This window comes from Ascaphus truei, chromosome 3 (genome assembly GCF_040206685.1).
Source record: "Ascaphus truei isolate aAscTru1 chromosome 3, aAscTru1.hap1, whole genome shotgun sequence".
Classification (NCBI taxonomy): domain Eukaryota; kingdom Metazoa; phylum Chordata; class Amphibia; order Anura; family Ascaphidae; genus Ascaphus; species Ascaphus truei.
In genome coordinates this window covers 288,281,099-288,307,427 of record NC_134485.1, presented here as the reverse complement: position 1 = coordinate 288,307,427, position 26,329 = coordinate 288,281,099, and the positions used below count along the sequence as shown (strand labels likewise).

The 26,329-nt window shown below is 43.3% G+C and overlaps 1 protein-coding gene and 1 long non-coding RNA gene across 8 annotated transcripts in view; one reads left to right on the top strand and one right to left on the bottom strand.

Annotated features, from left to right (window-relative positions):
- Positions 1-17,576, bottom strand: part of TBC1D4 (TBC1 domain family member 4) — a 219,787-nt gene extending 202,211 nt beyond the window's left edge. For all 7 annotated transcript variants that reach the window (XM_075590993.1, XM_075590994.1, XM_075590998.1 and 4 more), the window contains exon 1: positions 16,204-17,576. In XM_075590993.1, coding sequence (XP_075447108.1) covers positions 16,204-16,650 — 447 coding nt within the window. In that variant the 5' untranslated portion in view covers positions 16,651-17,576. The remainder of the gene's footprint in view (positions 1-16,203) is intronic.
- The window catches only part of LOC142489714 (uncharacterized), a 28,021-nt gene continuing 14,284 nt past the window's right edge, over positions 12,593-26,329 (top strand). Inside the window, exon 1 of the long non-coding RNA XR_012799923.1 lies at positions 12,593-13,047. This is a non-coding gene — a long non-coding RNA (uncharacterized LOC142489714). The remainder of the gene's footprint in view (positions 13,048-26,329) is intronic.

Below are 26,329 nucleotides of genomic sequence, written 5' to 3'. Positions count from 1 at the left end.
TATTCTGCAATAAATTATGCAAATATTGATTTGAGTCCTGGCTGCATGGAGTGTACCCTGTTGAAATACCAGAGCCATCAGTGACAGTAGTACAACTCTTATAGCTTAGATACTTACATACACTGAACCTTCCAATCTCCCACATGTAGGAACAGGAAGGTTATTGCACCACCATGTGCAGGTCTGGACAGAGTAACTGTTACTCTGCAGCACAGCCACTACGGCTGGGAGACTCTCTCAGTGTCTCTTGTGTGTTATTGAGCCCAGGGTGGCTGCATCCAAATAACTCACTCAACACCAGTACTGATCTTAAATGTGTTGAGCAAGTCACACAGGAGCATGTTTTTATAGTATCTTGACAAGACAGTAAATCACTAGCACTGTTTACGACTCTACCACCACCTTGAGCAAAAGTTCCGTTTCTAGGAAAATACAAGTATAAGGAGTATAAATCATGTCAGTGCAGGACATAGGGTTTAATGAATCTATTATGCAACAATCAAAAAAACTTCTGAAAAACATGGAGTTGTAAAACAAGATGTTCTGTTTGCCATAGATACATGAAACTCTGTTACACTAGATCTCATTCATTTTAACTTTTTCTGTCTCATTGCCCCCAAATGATACTTAAAAAAAAAAGGAAAGGATTTAGAGGGGGGCGGGGAGAGAGAATGATATAAAATACCTGTCAGCAAGGGAGGCCACCTTGCAAATCTTTTACTGTTTTCTCTACACATACTTGTTCACAGAGTATATTTGACTGAAAGCAGACTGTACATTCACCCAGTTCAGTCTCTATCTTCATTTACCCAGCATGCGGCTCTAGAGGGACCTGTAGCAAAAAAAAGGCCCAATTCCTAAACCCCAAATTTGGCCTGATAAGAAACACTTGACGACTGTAATTGTGTTCCTTTGCTAAAATCGAGAACACAACATTTGAGGTAACAGTCTGTAATTGTTTGTCTTTTTTAAAACACAGCTACTGTACGCTCACTCCTTATGAAGGAGGGGAAAGGAATTAAAAAGCTATCTACTGCAGTGTATGCTTATTTGCATGTCTGTGCTCCAATCTCGACCAAAAGATGTTGGGAGCCTGAAACAAGTTCGGGAATGCAACATATGTACATGAACAACTATTTTTGTGTTACTTTATTTTGATACAAAAGTCGATATAACGGATGGAATACAGTGCTGATTGATCAAGCAGCAGTACAAGTTAGCGCACCTGATCCTCCGTTAACATCTACTGACTTCAATTGGCGTTAATGCCAGATCGTGTGCAAACTGGGGGGCGCAGCTTTTGCCGCGGCCCTGCGCTCTTCCCTGAGGCATTTAAGTTAAATGCCGGGGGTCCGCGCGAGGCCTCTGCAACCTCAACTTACCGGGGTTCTGTAGTCTTCTGGACTCGTCGCCATGGCAACGCGGCGTCACGTGATGTACATGTCGCCATGGTAACACGCGTCAAATTACGCTGCGGGGTCACGTGACGTCACATGACCCGTGGCGTCATTTGACGCCGGGTCACAGAGAAAGGGGGCGCGAGTGCTGGGGCTGTCACCCAGGGGGGGGCGCTGATCCAAAACTTTGCACATCCCTGCACTAACCCACACCAGAACTTGATGAATCTGCCCACGTTTCTTTCATTCTTATCAAAACAGGAGAAAGGAAAGATATTATTGTAATAGTTTATTTTGACCCTTTGAAAAAGTGGACTTTATGCTCTTTGCTAGCACATGAGTAATCAAATCTTTGAAACAGATCTACACATTCTAAAATTCATTGGCACCAAGAGGCTACTAAGCCAGGGGTGCACAAACTTTCTTTGCTGCGCCTCCCCTGCCTGCTCTCCTCTGTCGGTGCGCCCCCCCCCCCTTACCTTGTGCGGTGTCATATGACGCTGCAGGGTCGTGTGAAATCACGTGACCCGCGGCGTCATTTGACATCATGTTACCATAGCAACTGTGACGTCACATGACCCCGTGGCATTGCCATGGTCACGTGTCCTGAAGCCGGCTGAACCTCGGTAAGTAGAGGTTGCAGAGGCCTCGCGCGGTCCCTTGGCATTTAATTTAAATGCCTTGGGGACGAGTGCGGGACCTCTGCAACCGCCCGCGCCCCCCAAAAAGATCTTGCGCCCCCCAGTTTGCGCACCGCTGGTATAAGCGATTAATCAAATCGAGGAGAAACTTCTTATTGCTCATAGAAAGTAGAAGAAAAAAGACAAACTTTCAAATCGTGCCAATACAAAATATATTTTCCTTATTAATCAGCATGGTTTGAGAATTGATGTTAGTTTTGCTAATTTTGCTCCTTGTGAAAAATATGACACATTATTTCCCATTACTTTGATTCAGATTGATGTATTTTACAGTTTTCTTTGGAGGAGAAACTGCCTGAAGGGAGGACGTTTCACCAATTGTTTCAGTCAGGTTTTTGAAGCTAACACATTTTGGGATTCCTTGTCACCCCCAAGGATACTGTGTGCACTCAAAGCAGAAGATCCAAAGGGAGAAAGCGGAGCACAGCCATGGCAAGAATGGGGCTAAACACAGGTAATCCAGTTCAAAACCTTTAATCCATGGTATACGGGAACAAACAGAACCAACAACTGACGCGTTTCGGGTGGAGCGCCCTTTGTCAAAGAGTGTATTCGCGTCTGACGTTGCCGCTTACATATGGAAGATACCCCGCCCCAAACGGTGTGTGACGCGCAAAGTAATGGCGCGAAAATCCCCACGGACGAATATAATTACCCAGTCTGATCAACCAACAAACCGCCGGGAGACACACAGCCCCCGCAGGAGCGGAGGATCCTACACAATGCAGCGGAAACAACTACAAAGAATACATGTCATGAATCCAGACAATAAGAAAAAACAAGTATGCACACAAATATATTAAAACACAAATTTGTCTATAACGTGGAGGTGTGAATGGAGTACGGACAGTCTATCACACATTGAAATAATGGATCCATAGTTATGTAATCAATAACAATTATCTTTAAAATATATAATGTCCTGCTGTGAAAGGAGAGCAACAACTTGATAGAACATAGAAGAAGTTAACAATAAATGTAACTCCAGAGTAAATTCTGACAAAATATAATAAACATAATATATCATGGGGTACTAAGCAATAAGTGAAGAGAAAGACAGGCAAGATTATACAACAATGACGTCATGCAGCTTATATCCACACAATCTTGTTTCCTAAAAACAAGCAGAAAAAAGGGGAGTTAATCACCAACATAGGTTAACAGAACACATATGCAAGAATACTGACTCACTTTAAAATGTGTTTCAGTTCCCAGTCAATATTCATGCCCTTGGGTACCAACGTCTATACTGTGTGCACTCTACCATTTATTATTGCAATAAGTGAAGAGTAACTTAAAACGGATTTTGATTCCAATAAAGAAAATGATGCTTTGGACAAGTTAGAAAGTACAGAGGGATAGTTCCTCAGCACAAAGGAGGCTCAGGATACTCAGAGACCAAGGAAGGTTGTAGACTCCATTATTAGGAGAGTAGAAAGGGCAATCAGTTACCGTGACCGCATGAACCAAACAGTGTGTTATCTCCCAGGTGCTTAGGCTGCGATTATAGTGCGCACGCGCATGCAATCGAGCGCATAATGTCACGTGCGGGTTATGCGCACGCGAAATATGCACTGAGGTGGAGGATATCGGGAAGCAAAAGGGAGGCGTGGTGGAGGCGTGGTCGTGACGTCACGTGAGCGGTTTGCGCCTCATTGGCTGACCCGGCCGTCATGTGGCAATTACAAATTAATTTGACTAGCGAGAATCGCCTGCGCGATTGCACTTGGTCACGTGCACTATGTGCATCTTCATTGCGCTACATTAATTTGTGCCACGGGGCACATTCGCGCTGTCACTATAATAGCAGCCTTAGGCCAGGTCCCCGCTGGCTACTACAGCACCCGCTGTGGCGGACGCTGCAGGGACAAGAGCCGCCTCACAATGAGGCCGGGCCCGCTGCGAGGGGGGCCGCCGCGCTGCGCAGACAAACTCCTACTCTCCAGAAAATTGAGATCAGGACTCTTCTACTGTGTTGGGTCTAGGGGCTTGGGTCCTAGACTAGTTTTAGAGCACCCAGTTCACAGAGCCAAGGTTTTAAGTCCAAAGGGTAGAGCACAAGCTCTAGGGACCAGTTTTAGTTGTAATGTGGTTTTAAACTGTAAATGCATCTCTATGCGGGCCCCCGGGTAATTGAATTAGCCAGGCGCCGCTATAGAAATGTATTGAGGATCAAAGGGGGAAGTGGCGTGGTGCCAGGGCATCTGGCACGGCGGAGAACCTGGTCGGGTGATGGTCTTCCAATGGGGAGTCCCTTTGTAGTGCCAGACTTTGAGGCACCGCCCCAGCAGGTGATTTGGGGCTGGCCAGAGGGAGCCGTTGCAGAGTTTAAGTCCTCCAGCGTGACTCCAATAGGCAGCTTTCAAATCTGCCGCATCCCAGCCACACTCTCATGAAGGGGAGGCCCTGGGCACTAATGCAGTTTTTCTCCTCCTCCCATTGGTTGCACGGCCACAATCCGCGCTGGGATTGGCTGGCAGCCCTCCCCATGTTACAGATAGGGTTTGCTGCCTATGTAAGGAGAGGCGTGCAGACAGAGAGAGAGAGGCTATGTGAGCCTGTGTAGAGCAATTCAGGTAGCAGTCCGGTGACGCGCTGGCGGGAGCTTTGAAAGTGCTTTGCTGTAAATGGCAAAGCACTCGGCACAGAGCTGCCGGCTAAGCTCCAGCCAAGCTGAGGACTGCCTGCATTCGCGGTCGAGCGCGGAAGACAGGGACCAGATCTGGGAACCCGGCCAAGTCCTCTGGGACCTTGATACTTGCTCCAGGCTACTCCGGAGCAGCCCTGCCAAGCGGAGGAGAAGCGCTGGGAGCAAGTCTCGCGGCCAAGTTCCCAGGACTGAGTCCTGAGCATTGGAGAAGGGCTGGAACCAGTGGGAGCGGACAGGGCAAGCCTTCTGAAGCAGGCACCCTGCACCTAGGTAATTAGTGTCTCCCCCCAGAGCCCCAGTGTGAGGTGTATTTTTGTGTGTGTATTGTGTATTTGCTGTATGTTTGCACGAATAAACCCCTTGTTATTCAATGACTCTGTCCTTGCTAGTGTAAAAGATCCCAGAAGGTTAAAAAAAAGGTGTTAAAAGTTCCTGGTCTCCCATGACAGGGGGGGGGGGGGGACACGCAAGAGGTAATTAACTGCACAGAATAGATAGGTCATGAGAAGAAGAGATTAGCTCCTGAGGAAGACTGACAAGTTGAAACGCGCGTAGGGCGGAGTCGTGCACTACTAAGGGACACTTTGTTGGGAACATTCAGAACCGGAGGACTGCATCATCCAGCCCAGTGGATGCTGTATCGGCCGTGAAGCAGAAGCTGTTGCTGTTTGGAGTGCTATCCATCCAATTGACCTAGGGTGGTCTGAATGCTTACCACAAAGACAAAGTATGTAAGTGCAACACTTTGTGTTTTTTTAAATATTAAAGCAATATTATACTATTTTTGCTTTTCTCCTTCTATATGTGGATTTTCCCTCCCTTCCTATGGAATACTGCCTGTGTTAATACGAAGCACCTGTCTGGATACAATCAAAGTTGGTTACTTCTAACAACCACACTGTCGGAATATCACGTTTAACACGTGAGTGCAAAATCTATAGAGTCTCCAGTATCATTTCTCTATTGCTGAATTAGACAATATTGCACTATTTTGTGTCTTTGTTTCTTCCATGTCCTGATGAAATTTGCGCACCTGCTGTTCTTCATCGGTAGCTGCAAAAGCAAATAAAATCTTATCTTGCATTAAGCAGGCAATGGATGGAAGGGAAGTAAGCATAATGATGCCCCTCTATAAGGAATTAGTAAGACCACACCTTTAATATAAAGTACAGTTTTGAGCCCCACTCTATGAAACTATAAAAAAAATGCAGAGAAGAGCCACCAAATTAATAAAAGGGGGTGGAAACTCAGATTTAGAGGGAGAGGCTAGCTAAATTAGATTTGTTTACATTAGAAAAGAGGCGTCCAAGAGGGAATATAATAACTATATACAAATATATTTAGGGTCAATACAAGAAGCTTTCAAGAGAACCATTCATCCCAAGTGCAGTACAAAGGACTCGGGCCATCCCTTAAGGTTGGAGGAAAGGAGATTTCACCAGCAACAAAGGAAAGGATTCTTCACAGTAAGGGCAGTTAAAATATGGAATTCATTACCCATGGAGACTGTGATGGCAGATGCAATAGATATCTTCATAAAAAGGTTGAACATATTTTTTAGAAAAGAAAGGTATACAGGGATTTACCTAATAAGTAAACATGGGAAGGATGTTGATCTAGGGAGAAATCTGATTGCCAATATTGGAGTCAGGAAGGAAGGAATGGATTTTTTCCCCTTACGCGAAATCATTGGATAATGTTTCACTGGGGTTTTTTGTTTGCCTTCCTCTAGAACAAAATACTGTAAATACGAATCTAGGATAAGTATCTGTCGTCTAAAAACTTACCATAGGTTGCACTTGATGGACAAGTCTTTTTTCAACCTCATCTACTATGTAGCAATCTTTCACTAGTTTTGTTGTATTTGGTTCCCAATGAATTTTGCTATGGTATAACTTGATAACATAACATTGCAAGACAAATATGGTTGTCAATATTGCTCTCCAGTTCTAATCAGACCTATAGAATGCTATCGGACAAGTATAGAAAATGTTGTGTTTTGCAAGAACAAAATGGTCCCCATTAGTATCTTATCTTAGTATGGAGGAAAAATGTTTAGACTGACAACATTAATAGCTCAAGTAACCGTCACACCCAAACATGCAATGGAATGTTGATTAGCACCGTCACTGCACACTTCGTTTAATCCATTTATTGCTTCCTTGGCCAGCAGCTCAGTATTTTGCAATGCTGTATAAACCTCCCCTATAATATGTGTACAGCAGAAAGATTTATGTGAAGGGGAAACTTTACACACACACATAGTAGTGAAGCACTAGACTCGGGTGTACACAACATGTCTAAAGATAAGGTGCTCCCATACCAAATCTGTCCGTAGTACTGGGCAGAATACAGGGTGACGCAGCATGTAAAGTATAGGCGGTCCTGTACAGCAAATAAACTTTATTCTAGCAACATTTCGGTTCCTGGAGCAGTTTGAGAGAGGTTGCAGTACCGGAGTGACGACACAGGAGCATTTCCTCTTGCCCGATTTTTTTATTTTCATTTTAATAAATGCAGCAGTTCCTTTTGGCAATGCAATTAACTGAGCTGCCATTGATCAGTGAAGATCCTGCTTCCAGGGCACGCAATATGGCTGCCTATTTCAAAAGAGGAAGTGGTGTAGCTAACTAAACAGTTAATATAGCAACCCAAAAAAGTACATTAAAAAAAAAACATTTAAAAAAGGTCATAAAGAGTGAACAAAAATAAAATATAAAATGAAGTATTATTTAGTACTACACAACTTATTTATTTTAAAATACTGTACATACAGGGTTTTGCATGAAAGTCTGCTTGAATTAGGGCCTTGGTTTCATAAAGATCAGACTGGAATACCAGTGTAAAACTATAGAAGCGTTTACAAATATTAGAATAAAAAAAAAAAGACATGAAAAAAATGTAAGCGCTAACTGTAGTTGAAAAGGAAGCAAATGTGTATCAAACACAATATTGTTAGTGGTAACTTTGTGGCATTATATGACATGAATTATGAACAATATTTTATGGATCTTTTATTTTATAAATACAGCTCAGGAAACCAGATTGATGTGGCCCCATTAATACCAAATTTCCCATCACAGTGGCATTTTAGATCTGTCATTCCGGGTTGAAAGCCACATTGCAAAGAGCTGCCTTAAAACAGAACAAATGCATGTACAGCCAGTTATATTCACTATTACATTTCACTTATCCTCTTTTTCCCAGTTTTGTGAGAGTAGTAAACTAATCAGCAGCTCCTCGGCACACTTGCAGGATAATAAGGTTGATGCAGCAGCCATTTTCACCGTTCCGTGCAGGTTTGCCTGCACTTTCTAAATACCGCGTTTAGGCAGCCGCCCCAGGAAACGCCGCCACACGGAAATCTTCACGTTTTCATTGACCTTCACCAAGGTGCTAGAAACAGAATAACTTCATTGTTTCAGGGCACCACGCCTCCCTTCATAAAGTATACATCTAAAAGAGATCCGATGTCCCTTACAAGCATTACCCAGCATCGCGTTATGGGTCACAGACCCAGAAATTAAAGCGACAGCGAGACAAAAAAAAATAAGGTACATCCCCCTACTTAGCATATCATGATGTCATAGAGCAGAGTTTCCCAACCGGCGTTCCGCGGCACCCTGGGGCTCCGTGAAAGGATCAAAAGGGTACAGCGGGATTTTCCCGATCGCTCAGTGCAGGTAGAGAGCAGGACAGTTTCCTCTATCCTGATTGGCTGCTGCTGGGAAATGAGCCAATCAGGATGCGGTGTCAGGAGCCTGCAGGTGTGGCCAAGTAGAGGAGGAGAATGCAGCATGGGCAGTAGGGAGGTGAGGCTGTGTGTCTATGTCCAGTGTGTATTTGTTCTGTTTGTGTTTTCTGTGACTGTTGTGTGCGTGTGTGTTTGTTTTCTGTGACTCTGTCCCCTCTGATAGTCTGTCTCTCTGTCCTGTGTTTTCTGTGACCCTGTCCTGTGTTCTAGGGACTCAGCAACTGAGCACTGTGGTTAGGGGTGCACGAAAGAAGAAAAAAAAAAAAAAAAAGATTGAAAACCACTGTAACAACAACAAAATCAAACAGGATATCAGATTTTAAAACAATCCCACTGAAAAAGAGTGGAAAATATTGCATCCAATCTAAACACAAGACGGAATAGGACAAAGATCACTAATATATAGAGCAAAAAATAACTATTTAACAAAGAAAATGTAACATCCGAAGTATACAGAGATCCCTCTTATCACATTCTACTTATACATGCTGAGAACGAAACTTTCTAGATAGGAGTTGTTAACCTCGGTTTTGTGAGAGAATGCCAAGATCAGGGTGACAAGCGGCTGTTTCACGCAGGAGAACTGAAGTGAATGCTGGTTTTAGGAGCACGATGCTGAGGAGAACGTTAGGAATCGAGTCACAAAAACTACAAGATGCCCAATGCTGGATAACTCCAAAAACTGCTGGGCTTTGTAATACTAAGGACTATGAAATGTAAAATGAACGCATCAATTCCAGAACATTTATATATTGCCATGAGTACAACCATAAATACACTTGTACAATCAGACATACACTAAATGCATTGCTGCTTTAAATACAACCTACTCAAATGCACAAAATATATGAATAGCAAAAAATGTTGCCTCCCTGGGTAATAGAGGTTTGCATGCAAGTCACGTGCAATATTGCGTGGCCAGTTACGTAGAATTCCTTATGCTATTTGAGCCATGACAAACCTAACAATTATACTAACCTTGTATTGGCAACACCTGAAGACAAGGCCTTAGCAATGGCCAACTACCAGCTCAATATATTTAATGTGCTTATTGATAGTCAGGCCAAGGAAAGAACTTATGCAACCTGCGACCCTGAGCACAAAAAGTTGGACAGCATTTATCTCGGCATACGGTAGTAGCATTACAGTGGTTCTGTTTACCTTACACATACTTAGCAACCTAGCTAAAAATAACACTAAAACTATGCTCTAAACTTGCAAAAAGTAAAGAAACCGGTATCTAGCACTGCAGGTTGTAACATGGAACAGCAGATGGGAGAGGACATACTTTGGCCCCTAACCAATATTGTAAAGAGCATTGTTGGTACAAATGCATTAACTTCAATTCATTTAAACCGTGCATTGCCACACCTAACTACAGTATATTGAACAGGGGCCTCCACTGAGAACTTTCAACAAAATGGATATAATATATATATATATATATATATATATATATATAATAGAGAGCAGTTGGCACACTGTAAACAGATAATCCACTGATGCTTATCCCATATATGCACATACACAGATAGATTTTACCAGATGGGGATCCAGGAAAAACGAGACAGCACACAGCCAGGGAAATCCAAAGCTGTTGTATTGAAGACAAATACATAGGCACGTTTCGGTCATCTGAATGTGACCTTCCTCAGTGACGTGCGCACGTCTTCAATACAACAGCTTTGGATTTCCCTGACTATGTGCTGTCTCGTTTTTCCTGGATCCCCATCTGGTAAAATCTATATAAACCCATAACTAATAACTAGACCCTGGTAAAAACAATATATGCCACATTCTGGGGTAAGCACCCATTTCCCACATAGAATGCTATTTTGAAATAAATTATAAAAATGGCAGTGATGGTGTTACATGGCTTAGTGCCTGACTGCATTGCAACTCCAATAATGGTGCTAAACAAGTCTTAAATTAAACAAATTCCTCTTCAGATTCTTATCTTTTTAGATGTTTTCATATCATCTTAAAATAGATACAATACTAACTTTATAATCAAGCAGAAAACCCATGGTTAGAACAACCGTTACCAATGGTACAATTACTACAAAAAAATACAAATGAATATTGTCTACTGTCAACATTTCTCTTCTCAAAAGATGTCACAGGACGGTGGAAGAGTATTTCCTAAACACTAATCATCTCTCCACCCCTCCCTCCAAAAAAGAAAGTTACCTGAGAATACCTTCACAAACTTAAAATGATCATTAACATTTTGTAATAGGATACAGAAAAAGTGCTTAACAGCAGCAATACTACTTTCCAACTCCCCCCCCCCCTCCACTTTTTCTTATTTTTTTTATATGTAAAGCAGGTGACACGGTATATTTCTACATTCTTACCTAAGCTGGCAATCGTTTTGTGCTCCTGTTATAAATTCTGTTACAATCCTGATTTTGTGCCTAATATAACAGCTGCCTTTCAGTTTCAAATCAATCCTTCAGTCAGTGTAAGGCTGCGGACATAGTAGGGGCGACAGCGCGAGTGACGTAGCTTGCGCCGAAAACAAAATGCATAAACTCAAATGTGCACGGCCTTAGTGTGCGCATGCACGTGAGAGATGGGGCCGCAGAAATTTTACAAGACAAATACATTTGTTTTTACGGCGCAGCTGGGTCACGTGCGCTGTTCAGCCAATGAGGACGAACCGCTCATGTGACGTCACGGGCTGGTCTAACTCAGCAGTTACAATTTATTCTTGTATTACTAAGGTAACATTATCTACTGTTACAGTTTGCATCTCAAACTGCTAGGAACATTGGCAACAAATTATCACAAACAGGAAAAAAAGTGTTGCAAAGATCTTGCACTGCTTCGGAGGTGGGCTAAAACCTGCTATAGAAAGCAAAAGATGCTTTAAAACTGATTAAAAATGGCATTAAGAGTTGAATTTAAAAAAAAATTTAAAAAAAGAAGCACTATTATCTAATACTACAGAGCGTTTTTTTGTTTTTTTTTTAAACATAAGATTTCACGTCTTGCTGCTTTAAGTTGTCCAATTTTTCATAGAAATCAACCAATTCTAAAAACAGACATTTCTAAACAATTAATGAAGTATGCGTTTAGTTTTTGCAAATGTGTGGATAAAATGAAAAAGAAAGGTCATAACCTTCCTAATAAGTCATGATGAAGCATGGGCTTGTTTATACCAAGTCTGGAACATTAACCCCATAATATTCCTAAAGCATTCCATTTTGTCTTTGAAACCAGCTGATTAGAAGAGGGGTTTCACCTGTGCACAATTGCCCTATTGACAGGGATGCGAGAATGCTGTGTTCACTGTGGCTGCTGTTCTGTACTTCATACGGCAGGCATAAGCGTATCGGGCTCCATGTTAAAAGAGCAATCTGAGCGCCTTTTTTTTTTTTTTTTTTAATGTACCTAGGATTGAAGAAGGGGGTCTCCTGAGCTGAATCCCAATAATGTCAGCTCTGGGGATCCCCTGCTTCCGGAGATACTTACCTCCGTAGTAGGTGCCGGTAGCCGCTCCGGCTGACCTAGCCGGGCTTTAAAGTTTAAAGCTCCCATGTCCTGCGGGCCAATAGGAAACTGAACCTGATGACATCACGGCTTCCTATTGACCCAAATGGCGCAGGAGCTTTGAACAGTGCCCATTACGTGATCCCTGGTAGCAAAGCAGAGCGGCAACCGGCACCAACTACGGAGGTAAGGATCTCCAGAAGTAGGGGGTCCCAGGAGCTGAAATTAACATGATTCAGCTCCGGAGACCCCCTGATTCAAACCTAGGTAAGGTAAAATGTAAAACATGTTTAAAATAAAAAAAAAAACTTGGATTGCTGCTTTAAAATGGATGAGAAGCAAAAGGTGACACTGTGTTCATTTGAATCTGTAGTCATGGCTGATTCCTGGCTACCAGTCTGCCCTCACTGGCATACGTCCTGATAAGAGCAGGCAGTGACAGTACCAATCATGGGTTTTCCCCACACAGGCAGTCCCTTGAGTGACAGGGGAGGAGGAGTGACTAGGTCTGTGTTCTACCCAATCCTGGGTTCATTCCCCTTACTGTACTTAAGGGAGGTGCAGCCCCAAATTCAGTAGTGTATCTACCGTTGAGAGACAAGGTATCACGCAGGACTGCTGTGCACTGGCAGGCCTTGGTCCTCTTCCCTAAGGGGGAGAGTGATTGATTACCTATTCCCCTGGTCCTGCTAGAGGGCTGGGGAAGAGCAGGGACTGCTGCGGGGGCCCTTGACCTGTAGTGAAGGTCCAGGGACCATCCTGAGTTGGGGAAACCAGAACAGAGACTGTGTTGGGCAGAGAACTGCCGTGTGCTGTGAGTGTTCAGGAATAAATCTGTTCCAGTTGAATATACCTCCTGCCCGGTGCGTGATCTTACTGGGAGGGAGAGGTAACCGTTTCTACCGTAGGAGATCGCCTCCATACATCTGGAGCTTACGGCAGATGGAGGCGTTGTGTACCATGGAGTAAATGTCGGGTATATACCCCAGAAGCCTGTCCTACAGTCCCCACAACCATCGGCGGACACCTCAGCCTCTTGTGAACCAAAAGGTAGCATGCACTATACACCTTGTAACAGGGGGATCTCCCATCGGGTAGGAGAAACACCGTTACACATGTCATTACCCAGAATCCCTAGCTGTAGTTGACGCATTGTATGCTAAGAGATAATGGGGTTAAGCAGGGTTGCAGACCTGTCAGAGATGTGAATGTGCCCACACGTGATGTTTTTATTTGCTGTATTTAATTACAAACCCGAGTCAAAGGAGACCTTTGAGAAAGGGATGCTTTTAATAATAACAACAATGCCTGCCAAAACTGGTACTCGCAAGGCAACAAGGGCATGAGGAAAGGCACTCTTCTTGCAGCTTCTCAAAACGACTTACTACAAAGGGAAACATTTGCTATGTAGTCCTCTTTTCTTGTTCACACATTTAGTACTCCATTTCCCTTTCCAGCCATTTCTCTGTTTACATATCCTTGAACTTTCCAAGTGCAGTCAGGTGTCTACACTAAAACCAGACAAGGTTAGCTAGGTCCCGTAAGTACATGTACCTTTGGCCTTGTCAATCAGTTGGTAAAATCTATGAGAAACACAAGGAATACTAATATGCCCATACATTCTATTGAAATGAAAAGTTGATCAACGTAAACGTGTACTGCAATTATGACATTACATGTTCTTTACTGTTTTAACTACACAAGGAATTTTATCAAATGTAATTTATTGGCCGTTTTAGATGCCTACTTGTTCAAGAGTGTAACATAAGTTTCATAGGAATAAAAATATTGCATGTGGATAGCCTTATTATTTTCTTTTTCATACAGTATGTTCAGTTTAACATAAAAATAAATAAAACTATTGCATGGGAACTATAGATTTTAGCACCATCATTTGAATATTCATGGGGGAAAAAAAGGAATATAATCCCTGCATAATAACCCTACTGATACGTATTTCAGTATGCTAATCACTGCTGTGGCATTTCTGTTTTATTAATATTGATAACTGTAAATTAGACAATGTTTCTAGTTATTTGTTCGTATGTTGTAAAATTGGAATAAACTTTAAAATAGCTAAATCCTTTGGCAAGAATTACTTTTTCACAATATTTGTTTGTATGTCTACTACTGGCACTTTTTTATGATCTGTATTCACTGTAAGTATTACACTGGTAAAAACTAAAAATGCAAAGAGTTGTGCTCCTCTGAAACACCAGTAATGCCAACCTAACTCTGCATTATGTGTTTGTCACCCAGTCCAGATTTACTAAGTCTCCATGTTAAATAGATAAGGAAGGCTCTGTGCTTTCGAGGCAATAAAGTAATTCTACCATGCTCAGTCCATCATTTGCTATAGTAGCAAAAAAGGATAAAGAAAGCACTTAGGTTTGCACCAAAATTAATAGCATTTTAAATGTTTTACATTCAGAGATGTTTGTCATTAAAAAAAAAAAATACTTGTTGCAAATAAGTACTTTTACAGTGTTGATAAGGATGGTAGCACATGGTAGCTCAAAATCTATGTAAAATTTGGTCATAAAAGGGTTAGATTTACTCCTGACAATTTGTGGTTGCAGAGAGCTAAAGAACCCCCAAGCCACAGGATGCACAGGCAGCAAGTTACAGTGTGTTACTCAATTGCTGTAGAAGCATAGGTCAAAAATGTTAACACAGTGTTCAAGGGAATAACATCCATGGCCTATGGCACACTTCATCCTACAGGGGAAACAAACGCCTGCCAATTGCCATTGCACTTAAATGGCACTCAATGTTGAATCTTTGTGCGATAACCTGTATTAGAGCTAGCTGAATCTCCCCTAACACTTGATTCAGCTCAACTACAACTGGAAATGTACAGAAGTACAGTACATCTCCCAGGCACACACAGCTTGTATAGTATGTCAATTTCCCCAACAAGTGATGGGGCTCGGTTGCCTCAGATGTCATCTTCAACAAGGCTACAACACTGCCACTCATCTAAACTTGAAAATATTAGTGGCACTTCTGACCTATTCTCAGTTTAGTTCTAGCGGCATACCTTCACACCTTTATCCTAGTTCTAATGAAGGTTCCAGAATAAGGCCAGAATGTTAGTTATATGGACGAAAGCTACCTGCTGTACAATAATGTTTAATACACTCCGGTTGATTAATATGAAACAAGTGGTGCATAATCAAACTCGTAATGAGGTGGACTCCAAAAATAAGATTATTTTATTTAGCCATATTTTTAAATGGTGGTACAAAAAAAATCCTCCAACGCATTTCGCGAGATAAAGCGCTTTCTCAAAGGAAACTTTAATACGCTCAGCCTGTTTCTATTTGAAATAATGTTTATATGCACAGTAAACACATATGTTCATGGCCATGTCTTCAAAGTAAGAGCTCAAGTATAGTTTTGTAAAATAAAAGAAACATGCTGAATTTTGGTGTCGTCACCACTCGGTTGTTTTGTGGAGACTAAATAAAGTTTGTTGTGGCTGTACCTTTTACTAATGTTTACAGCAACATCCGCAAGTAGGCTACTGAAGCCTTCCCTGTCTCGGCTAGATACTAGAGGTGTTGTGGTTTGCCAAGTAGCTTACTATAAAATAGTAGTAATTAGTTTTAACAATAAGACAGAGTAGCATTTCATGTTTGGAAGGAGAGGAAATATTTCCAGACCTTCCTACACACCCTCCCCTCAAAGCACCTCCTTAAAATAGATATAACACACAGGCCAATGGTCAGTTAACCAGGTGAAGTTGGTGTATGTGTACTCTAGTCACCATCACCACTTGATCTCCATACCAAATGAACATCATACCAAAAACACCCTTGAAACATAAACATAATATTGCATGTACAATACTCAAAAATCGTGCCTAGAATACATCTTGCATTCCTAATTCTGAGTATTTTGGTCTTCAAGTATCTTAATAATTTGTTTGCCATGTTTGTTCAAGGTTATGTGTTTGTCTTACTGTATTAAAGATTGCAGCGGAAGCATTGAATGTGAAGAGATATTGGTGAAAGGCAAGGTTGCAGACCTGTCTAAGACAAGTGAATGTGCTCACAAGTGACATTTGCATTTGCTATATTAAAAGATGAAGGTTGCTGTCTGTATGACCTATTATTCCTGGAATTACTGTAATCTACCCCTATTGCACAGTGACCCTCGCCAAACTTGTGCGGTAACAACAGCATGACTCCCTTGCCCGCTCACCTGGCTAGGGTCGGTAGCTTTGAAGACATGGCAGGCCATCTCGGATTCAGGGTTGTCAGGCTGCGTCTTAATCAAGTAGGCGAAGTAAGAGGGGTCCTGACTGTTATGGATGAAGCGGGCGATATGCTGTGCTTTGTGCTCAAAGATGAAGACTGCAGTGTTAGCACCAGCACCATTCGATGTGGGCACACAGCGGAGATGCGGGGTGACCAACAACAGCTGAACTTCCCGGCAAGGCGCCACACACCCAGGGGGCTCCTGCCTCTCTGCCCGCCTACGGATTTCTGCCACCAGCCAGGGCAGCATGGGAAGAGAGGTCCGTCGGTCCAGGGATGACCAGCCAACATACCACAGACGAAACTTCTTCTCCACCTTGACCAACCTGTCCGGGGGTGGATGTTCCTCCAAGAGAGGGTGACATTTGTCTGCAGAACTCCGTCTCTCCATGACTCCTCCAGAACACAACACAGAATAAGACACTGAGACCCCTGTACTGACAGCTGACCGATAAAGTATAATACTCCTACCCCTTGGGTAGCACGATGCCCCTTTGTGGCTTATCAGTTGAACTGCAGTACTTGAACTGAAAGCTTGCTTATTCAAGTCCAGGCAGGGACACTTTAAAATCAAAGACTATTCCATTTAATTGTTAACAAAGGCACAAAAACACCTCTAAACAAGGAATAAATGACAGCAGGTCTGTAGACCACAGGCACATGGCGTGTCAATGCAGAGAGATATATGCACAGTTGTGCCTTCAGGATCTTGTTTCACACAGCCCTGTCTCTACTGTGTTTCCTTCTCTCCTCCCTCTAACAAGCAATCGCCAGGACAGATCCTGCAGAGCAGCCTCCCTATCTCCACCTCCTGCTTGTGTGCATTAGTTCTGATCCCAGCCTCCTGGGTTTTTTTTATTATTATTATTGTCTGCTGGTTTTCAGTCTCTGAAAGAGCTTTTAGCACAATGTACTGGGGTGGATGAGAGATATTTGTGGTTGTAAAAAAGGGACAGTGATCTCTTCCTTCAGATCTCCATGGAGAAAACCCTTCCTCCTTCATGCAGACAGGATCAATTCAGCACAGCAGGGATATCCCAGCTGTCAGACTCAGCACACGGCAGATCACACTGGGACAGCAGCAGATAGCCACTCTTCTTTACCCCTCCCTCCAGTGAGTAGGGTAGCTCCCTCCCTTTCCTCCTGCAGCTTGGTGGGGTGGGCGTCTCAGAGCTCACACACCCCCTCCAAGAAGTTTCATCACCTCCAGTATCCCCCACCTCCAAGCTGCTGCAGATCGCATGTGTTTCCGTGTTGCTCGCTGGATGCAGTTACTGCATGTGGCACTGGCTGTGATACAAACTGGTGGTGCGCACACGAATACACAGAATATGTTTCTGCTCATTATCCAACTTCACGCCTCACAGCTTGTTAGTGGCTGGTGTTGGGTGCCCACTGGCTGCAGGAGGAGTGAAGTGCCTCCTTTTTTCTGGTAAAAACTGCCCTCCCCCCACAACTCCTTGCCTGTCTTGCAGGTCTGTTCCACTCTTGTGTGTGCTGCTAACACTGAGCTAAGCTGCTCATTCTGGGCAATTTCAGCTGTTTAGAGTTATTCCCTCAATTCTGTGATTGTCAACATTTTCCAGAATTGATTGTCACTTTCAGCCTACAGTATCTATCATGTGTCTAAAAAATACATCACCATCTATCATACATTGTTTATCTCGGTGATATTTGTCTATATACTTTATAACATTTGCAAAAATATATTTCTGAAGTTGCAGTGATGGTACAATACTCAATTGTTTTATATACTGTCATCTGATTTCCTGTGGTTTTGCCCCCAAGTGACACAAATCAGAGTTTTCATAAAGCTCTCATTTACTTTCACTTTACAGAGTGTACTAACTACACAATACCGCAGTGTAACACTACTCAAATGGTGGACTCATTTGCACATGCAGACCTCGAGTTCACTTTCCCCGTCACTGAAAGGGCAGCTCTTCCTTCTCCCACTTTGCTCCAGGATTCTGTTGAATTGATCCTTCACTTTTAGTGCACTTTATTTTATTTACAGTGCACTTGATGGTTTAATTTTTATATTTGTTTGGCTGGTTTTTCTTTGTTCTACTTGGCAACAAGTAGAATTGCTGTTCAACTGATTGGCCGGCGAAGAACCAGATCAAAATAGATCCACTTTGCTCCACAGCTCAGAACTCAGCAGGACAGGGGGCAGCCACGTGCATAATAGTTTGGATACTATATATTTAGATTGGCTTCAAGCAGCAATACCTGTTTATTTATTTGTTTGTTTGTTTTTTGTCCCTTTTTGTTATTTGTAGCATGGGAAGCAGAGGAGCCTTCAGGAGCTGACCTGTGTTGTTTTTATGTACGGGAGCTCCATGGTTTCTGAAATACATACCTGTGAACTAAACAGCTTTACATATCCCTGCAGGGGAAACAAAAATATGTAGATCCCACAAGCCAGCAGAAAGCTGCAACGTCATTGGTTGCATATTTCTATTTGATGTCCATTTAAATACCTTTAAACGAAACAGTAACTTCGCAGGTAAGCATCTCTGGAACTGGAGAGCCCTGGAGCGAGAACATCTCAGCTCTGAGGAGGGATCGGCAGGTTCCCATGCTGTAAATGCTCAGCTAGGTAGCTGTGTATTAACCCTGGTCCCATATGCAGGTCATGTGCTCACAGGTGTGCTGTACGTGACAATAGGTTTTGGTTATATATACTCCTAGGTATTTGATCATTTTGGGTTTCCACTTTAAGGCGAAATTCACTTTAATCAATTTTTCAGAATGTTCCAGAATATGTACTGTATGACTATTGCCACATAATTAAAGGTACAGTATTTACTTTGAACCCTGTCAAACTTCCAAACTCTTCTAGTTCTTGTTGTAGGATGGTTAGGCAGCAAAATCATTGGCTTAGTCAAAAATGCATTGTCCGCATATAGAGAAGTTTTATACTTTGTCACCCACCCTAATGCCCAAGATGTCTGGGTTAGCAGCTAACGCCTCAATTACCAATACAAAAATTAGAGGTTACTGCGGGCACACTTGCCTTGTTTCATTATATATGTTATATGGTTCCGAAATGTATCCTCCCGTCTTCACACTAGCCACGGGATGATGCTACAATACATGCATCCATCTGAGGAAATTTGCATCTAAGCCGCGCTTATAGTGCCTGCGACAGCAATGCAGCGTCCCGTCAAAACAAATGTATTGAAGCCATCGTGTGCGCTTGTAGTAGGAGCGATGCTGCTGTCACGCCCAAACAGAGACTCCTGAAGTTGGTGAGGGAATCAGGTTCATGAAGAAAACTATGCGTAAATAGAGTCCTACAGAATGTGGAGTGTTCAGTCAGCACAAGCAAGTATCCGCAGCCTAGGCTGTGTACTCCGACGCTGCTCAGAAATCTCCCGTTAGATCAGTATTGGTCTATAGCCTGCACAATTCGTAGGGTCCTTGTCTGGTTTAGGAATTACTACTGAGATAATGGGTAACAGTGAGTGAGGGAGTCGGGGAAGTGGATGGACTGGGCGCTTCCTAAACAGTATAGTAATCAGTGTGATAAGTGACACACCTTAAGTACACACAATAAACCTATCACCATATAGTGTTAAATAAAATTAAATACAGTGTACAACAGCAGCTCAACTTCCTCTGATGGGATCGTTCCTAATCCCAGGATGTGGAGTATTCTTTTCTTGGGGTTGAGGAGGAGCGCTGGATAATCTCGTGATATGTAAAAAAATATAAATATATATAGTGCAGATGGTAATTCACTGCTACGAAAAATATAAAAAACGTAAGAAATGAACTCACAAAAATCGTATAAAATCACTGCATGTCAGAGATCCTTCTCTCTCTGACTGGAGCCCTTTGTGTAACTGGAGTCTGTATCCTCTCAGTGAAGTGGATGATATGAAAATAAAGAAAACCACAAATAGTGCAAATAGTATGAACTGTACATATGTATTATACACAGGTGATCAGGAAACTCACATTTTCCATAATAAAGATGGGTGGTGGAGAGAACCGCCGATAGAAGCAGGCTGCTGTTCGGTGCTTCACTTTCCCCTCACAGTGTAGTTCAGTGTCAATCTGTGCCGTCGCGTCACTTCCGGTTTCGCGTCACGGGTGAGGGCGGGAAGCCAAAATGGGAGCGATCTGAGCAGTAGTTTGCCGATCTCTTTAAATGTTCTGTTTGCACTGGATGAGAAAGCCGATAGACTGACGTCAGTCTATCGGCTTTCTCATCCAGTGCAAACAGAACATTTAAAGAGATCGGCAAACTACTGCTGAGATCGCTCCCATTTTGGCTTCCCGCCCTCACCCGTGACGCGAAACCGGAAGTGACGCGATGGCACAGATTGACACTGAACTACACTGTGAGGGGAAAGTGAAGCACCGAACAGCAGCCTGCTTCTATCGGCGGTTCTCTCCACCACCCATCTTTATTATGGAAAATGTGAGTTTCCTGATCACCTGTGTATAATACATATGTACAGTTCATACTATTTGCACTATTTGTGGTTTTCTTTATTTTCATATCATCCACTTCACTGAGAGGATACAGACTCCAGTTACACAAAGGGCTCCAGTCAGAGAGAGAAGGATCTCTGACATGCAGTGATTTTATACGATTTTTGTGAGTTCATTTCTTACGTTTTTTATATTTTCCGTAGCAGTGAATTACCATCTGCACTATATATATTTATATTTTTTTACATATCACGAGATTATCCAGCGCTCCTCCTCAACCCCAAGAAAAGAATACTGAGATAATGGTCTGCTTTATAGTTATAGGAAGTGTAATTCCCTTTATAACCTTGTAACCAAGTATGAGGCTAGAACTGTATATATGCATTTTTTTTGTAATAAGCACTGAAGACTTTCCTGACTGTAAAGATTTGGTTGTCAGTGACATGGGAGACCAGGACAATTACACTGGAATCAAAATCACCAGACAGAATTAAGGAGTTAAATAAAGCAGGTTTGTTTTGACGGGTTAACAGGCACAACACAATACACGATTACAACACAAACTCACCAAAACGGGTAACAGGTGGCATCCTAGCTCACTATGGTGGTGCTGAGCACCACTTCAATATGCTTACCTAAAGGTATTTTCCACAAACCATGAGTCTCTGGGTACCACAGTACTGTTGGGATGCTAGTTGTGTCCTGGCAAGGTTAAAAGTCCTGTCCTTCTATACTACCGAGCTTTATTCTGGATCTGTGTGTCTCCACTGAAAACCTTGGAGTAATACACCAACTGTGAGTCTGGATCTGATTTAACTAACTGATCGGCAGGGGTTTATATAGACCTCGGCCTCCATCTGAAACTATGGAGGAGGGCTGCAGACCAATCAGCACACTGATGCTGCATGCAGGCCAATTATAGCACGGATGCTACATCAACCAATCACAGCGAGGGCTTGCCCGTGATGGGCCAATCAGGGCTGTGGGAGGTGACAGTGCCTTAGGACAGCCTTCAGAGGTGGTCTTAAGTAGAGTGGCAAATTCAAACTGATCACTGGGACCTGAGTCAGTTGGAGCACAGACCCAGGCCTCAGGTTCCAGTATCAGCCAGATACTTCCTGTGGAGATAGATGCCTCAGAGTCTGGGGTGAACAATGGCCCTGTTGTCAGAGGCAGTTTTAAAGACTTGCGTCAACACCTCCCCACTCACACAATGTCCTAAGCACCTCACCCACCCACATTTACATAGTAGGACCGCATTTCTTTGTGTGTGTAATGGACGTGCTCGCCACAAACCGGGACCGGAACGCGGGGCTGAGGTGGGGATGTGAATACACTGACCTTAGACCACGAAGCTGGTAATGGATTGCGCAGTTCGTAGTCATTCGTAGCAGGATCAGGGTTGGAGAATGTAGAGTAATACTTAGACAAGCCAGGGTCAGGGTTGGAGACTTCAGGGTAATCAATATCCAGGCACAAGTTCGGCAACAAGGAATCAGGTACGCCGCGCTTCAGTTAAGCAGCCGTACTGCGGGAATGGCCTCTACGCGAGGAGCGGGAGCGGTCCATAACAAAGGCCTCTGCAAGGCATGAATGCAGCAGACAACAGGAAGCAGAAGGTTAGCGCTGGCTGGGAATCCAGCGCTGCACAGGAACCAGGACACCGCCTCTGCAATGGAGATATACTGTACAGCAGGCCCCAGGAACCAGCCCTCTGCAAGGAGAGATGGTAGCAGGCCTCAGGGAACAGGCAAGGCTGGCGCTGAGGTACAGCGCTTCAGCACAGGTACCAGGAAGCAGACCTCTGCCAGGGGTGAATGCAGGAGGTTTCAGGAACAGGATAAGTTAGACACTGGGAATCCAGAGCTTCAGCACAGGTACTGGAAAGCAGACCCCTTTCTGGGGTGAGTACAGGAGGTCCTTTCAAGGTTACAATCAACAAAATAGACATCCCTTGGAGATATGCTAGTAGACAATTACAGTTGTGCTACACAGCAGCTGATTTGGCTCACACTGCTAGAGCTGCTGTCTGTGGTGGTGGGCTCTAGTACTGTTGGGTCTGACACAAGTATACCATTTCAGTCACTAGGTGTCTTAGGCCGCACTTATAATGACGACGATGTGACGTCGCCCGAAAACAAATCTGAACATACAAAATAAGTGTCCCCGGCGCTAGTGCCTATAGTGTCCCAAATACCATATGCAAAAGACAGTCCTGTGATGTGAGACAGTCCAGGTAGATGGAAAGAACAACCAAGAAAGTTCCAGATAGATAAGGGTGTCCTTAAGGATAACTCCAAATGGTTTCTGGAAATACACAAAAACAAAAGACACACCAATTGCGCAGTATAAAAGATACAATGTCCCTATCTAAAACATAAAATGCCCTACTTACAAGATGTAATCTTGCTTGTTCAGGGGAGTGAATCTGTGCTTGTGCCACGTCTGCACGATATCCACGGACCCCACGTGGTTAAACGAGATGATTCCCCTTAGGATAGTAGAACTCATGGACACTCCATTAACAGCATTGACCGTGGGAAAGGGGAAATAGGACACAGCGAATGCCGTCCGCAACCTGCTTCCACAAAAACTAAGCTCCTCCTCCCTACGCGTTTCGTGACTGTGCGTCACTTCCTCAGGGGAGGGAGGAGGAGCTTAGTTTTTGTGCGTGCCGATCAGCTGCTGCAACCACCTGACGCCGGAGAAGCGACCCGTGCTGCTGACGTCATCAATCGGCGAGCCGCGGGAGTAATTGTTAGCCGCTTGATCTCCGTAATTTTCGGGTTAGAAGCAGGTTGCGGACGGCATTCGCTGTGTCCTATTTCCCCTTTCCCACGGTCAATGCTGTTAATGGAGTGTCCGTGAGTTCTACTATCCTAAGGGGAATCATCTCGTTTAACCACGTGGGGTCCGTGGATATCGTGAAGACGTAGCACAAGCACAGATTCTCTCCCCTGAACAAGCAAGATTACATCTTGTAAGTAGGGCATTTTATGTTTTAGATAGGGACATTGTATCTTTTATACTGCGCAATTGGTGTGTCTTTTGTTTTTGTGTATTTCCAGAAACCATTTGGAGTTATCCTTAAGGACACCCTTACCTATCTGGAACTTTCTTGGTTGTTCTTTCCATCTACCTGGACTGTCTCACATCACAGGACTGTCTTTTGGATATGGTATTTGGGACACTATAGGCACTAGCGCCGGGGACACTTATTTTGTATGTTCAGTTTTGTTTAGCAGGTTTGGAACCATCTGCTGTATGTAGATCCCCTTGGCAGCTTACTATTATTATTTAGTCACCTATATATATATTTTTTATCACATTTATTATTGTGTTTAGAAATATTATTCATCACGTATTGTTCACATCATTTTTTAGTTGGATCTAGCACTTGTAGGGATTGTATTTTGTTAGTTGCCCAAAAACAAATGTATTATCGCCGCCACGTGCGCTTATAGTAAGCGCGACGGCGACAAATCGATGTGGCGACATGATTTTTGGTAGCCGTAATTATTTGATTTTTCAGGGGCTGTCGCCTCATGTGACAGCCCCTGAACCAATCAGGAGCCTGGTCTCCCACAACGCCGCCGCAAAGCAAAATACAACTTTCGCTTGCGGCGACGGGTGACGTCACGCGTCGCCGTCGCCGGCACTATAGGCATGGCTTTAGACTTGTGAACTGACTATAGTTATGGACAAGTGTGGGATGTGATTCATTTAAATATACTTTGCATAGCCATTAGCATATCTCCCAGGGTACCTCAGGTATGCTCTTTGAGCATAAGCGTCTATCCCTAAGTTATTTGGAGGGAGGTTTTAGGGGATATATATACAACTGGAGATGCTACTAAATTGAGCTCCTCCAGACTGATTTGTAGATTAAAGGAATGGGCCAATCTGATTAAAATTTTGGTGGAAAATCTGCCCATCTTTAGTTGTGCCCACCGCAATGCCTGATCAATTCTATATGATAACAAATTCAATTGGCCTCTCCAGAAAATCATCATATTATCTAGATCTTTTCTTGGATTTTGTTTATCTTCAAACTCCAGAGATCTGAGTTTTAAAGCGAAGGTGAAGCTTTCCCTCTCTGGTTTTTTTCTAGCTATGGTAGAATATTTTAATAAGGATTCCTCTTATAACCGCCTTGTGAGCTTCCCACAGCATGCAGTCCGATATATACGAGGTTGTATTTCTCAGAAAATAATCTCTCAAAACCTCCTATATTTCTCTTAGAGTCTCAGGATGTTATAACAGTTCTTCATTAAGATGCTATAAAGGATTAGGAAGACACGTACTGCTGCGCCAGCCTTTATTTTAAAACTTCTCGGGGGCGTAGCGGTTGCATCTTCTGAATTCCACTCGCAATAAATTGGGCATCTCCGCATTCATGCTGCATTCGCGCTGCCCAGCACCCGCGGCTGATCCGCAGTTAATCTGTTTAATTAATTTTAGGGAGACTAGGGCATGATCAGACCACACAATTAGACTAATATCTGCATCAACAATATCAGGAACTTGTCTGTGATCTAAAAAATATGTTATTCTTTTTATATAATAACCCTAATGAAGATTAGAGAAGAAAGTGTTGAATTCTTCTGGTAGAAATTACAATCTCCAACTATCGAACACCCATAAATCCTTAATAAATCATATAAATGGTTTATTAGAATATGTATGCAGTGGCAGTGGGAGACTAGATTTATCTATCTCTGGATTCATCACCATTATTATCAATGTTCAAACTGCGCTACGTCCCCACGGCTAGGGCTACAAAGGGCCATGCTCCGGACACCCGCCAGGACACGGGTCAGAGCCACGGACTCCTGTAAGTACAGCTACCGCTATGCTGACCACTGCAGGACACCGACTGGCACCATCTGAGACAGTCGTCCATCGCTGATGCAGGTAACAGACTGCACGCCACACGCACTGGCTAAAGGCCAACATACACCTGCAGCATGCAGAACTCAGACACCACGCATGAGAGTGACAACTCAGACGCCGAGACTGCTACACAACCGCAACAGTCAGGAAGGCGCAAGGCCTAAGCGGACAGTCTTAGACAAAAGCCACGAGAAAAATATGAAGCTGCCATTGACGCGCACCGTGACAAATTAGAGAAGGCCTGGTCTTGAAATGTGTAATGTTGCAAGCATTGGCAATTATGAAAAGCAGTTCGCGCAGGCAATAACTCAATTAAGATCTAACCTCTCGTGCTACCGAGCGCTGTCAGAGACATATATCACCTACTTAACCAGGACTAATACCGTGGAAAACCTGCAAGAACGAGACTTACAGAATAATATTGACCTGACACGTGACAGCCACGTGCGGACCGCTATCACGGAAGCTGAGAGTAGGAGAAAGGACCTTGCACTGGAGACTGCATCACCGCTCCAGCACATCCAGGCATTCATCAAGGTCAAAAACATTCATCAAGGTCAACAAAATCAGTGCGATCTAACGCGTCTAGCGCAAGCGCAAGGTATCACAGAGGCTGCTCGTACAAGCAGAATTTATTATTCTAGCAGTTTTGCATAAAGCAGACCACTTAGAATATATTGTATCCTTATATGTTTGGTCTGATACAAAATAGCTGCAGATAGAGTGAGCTG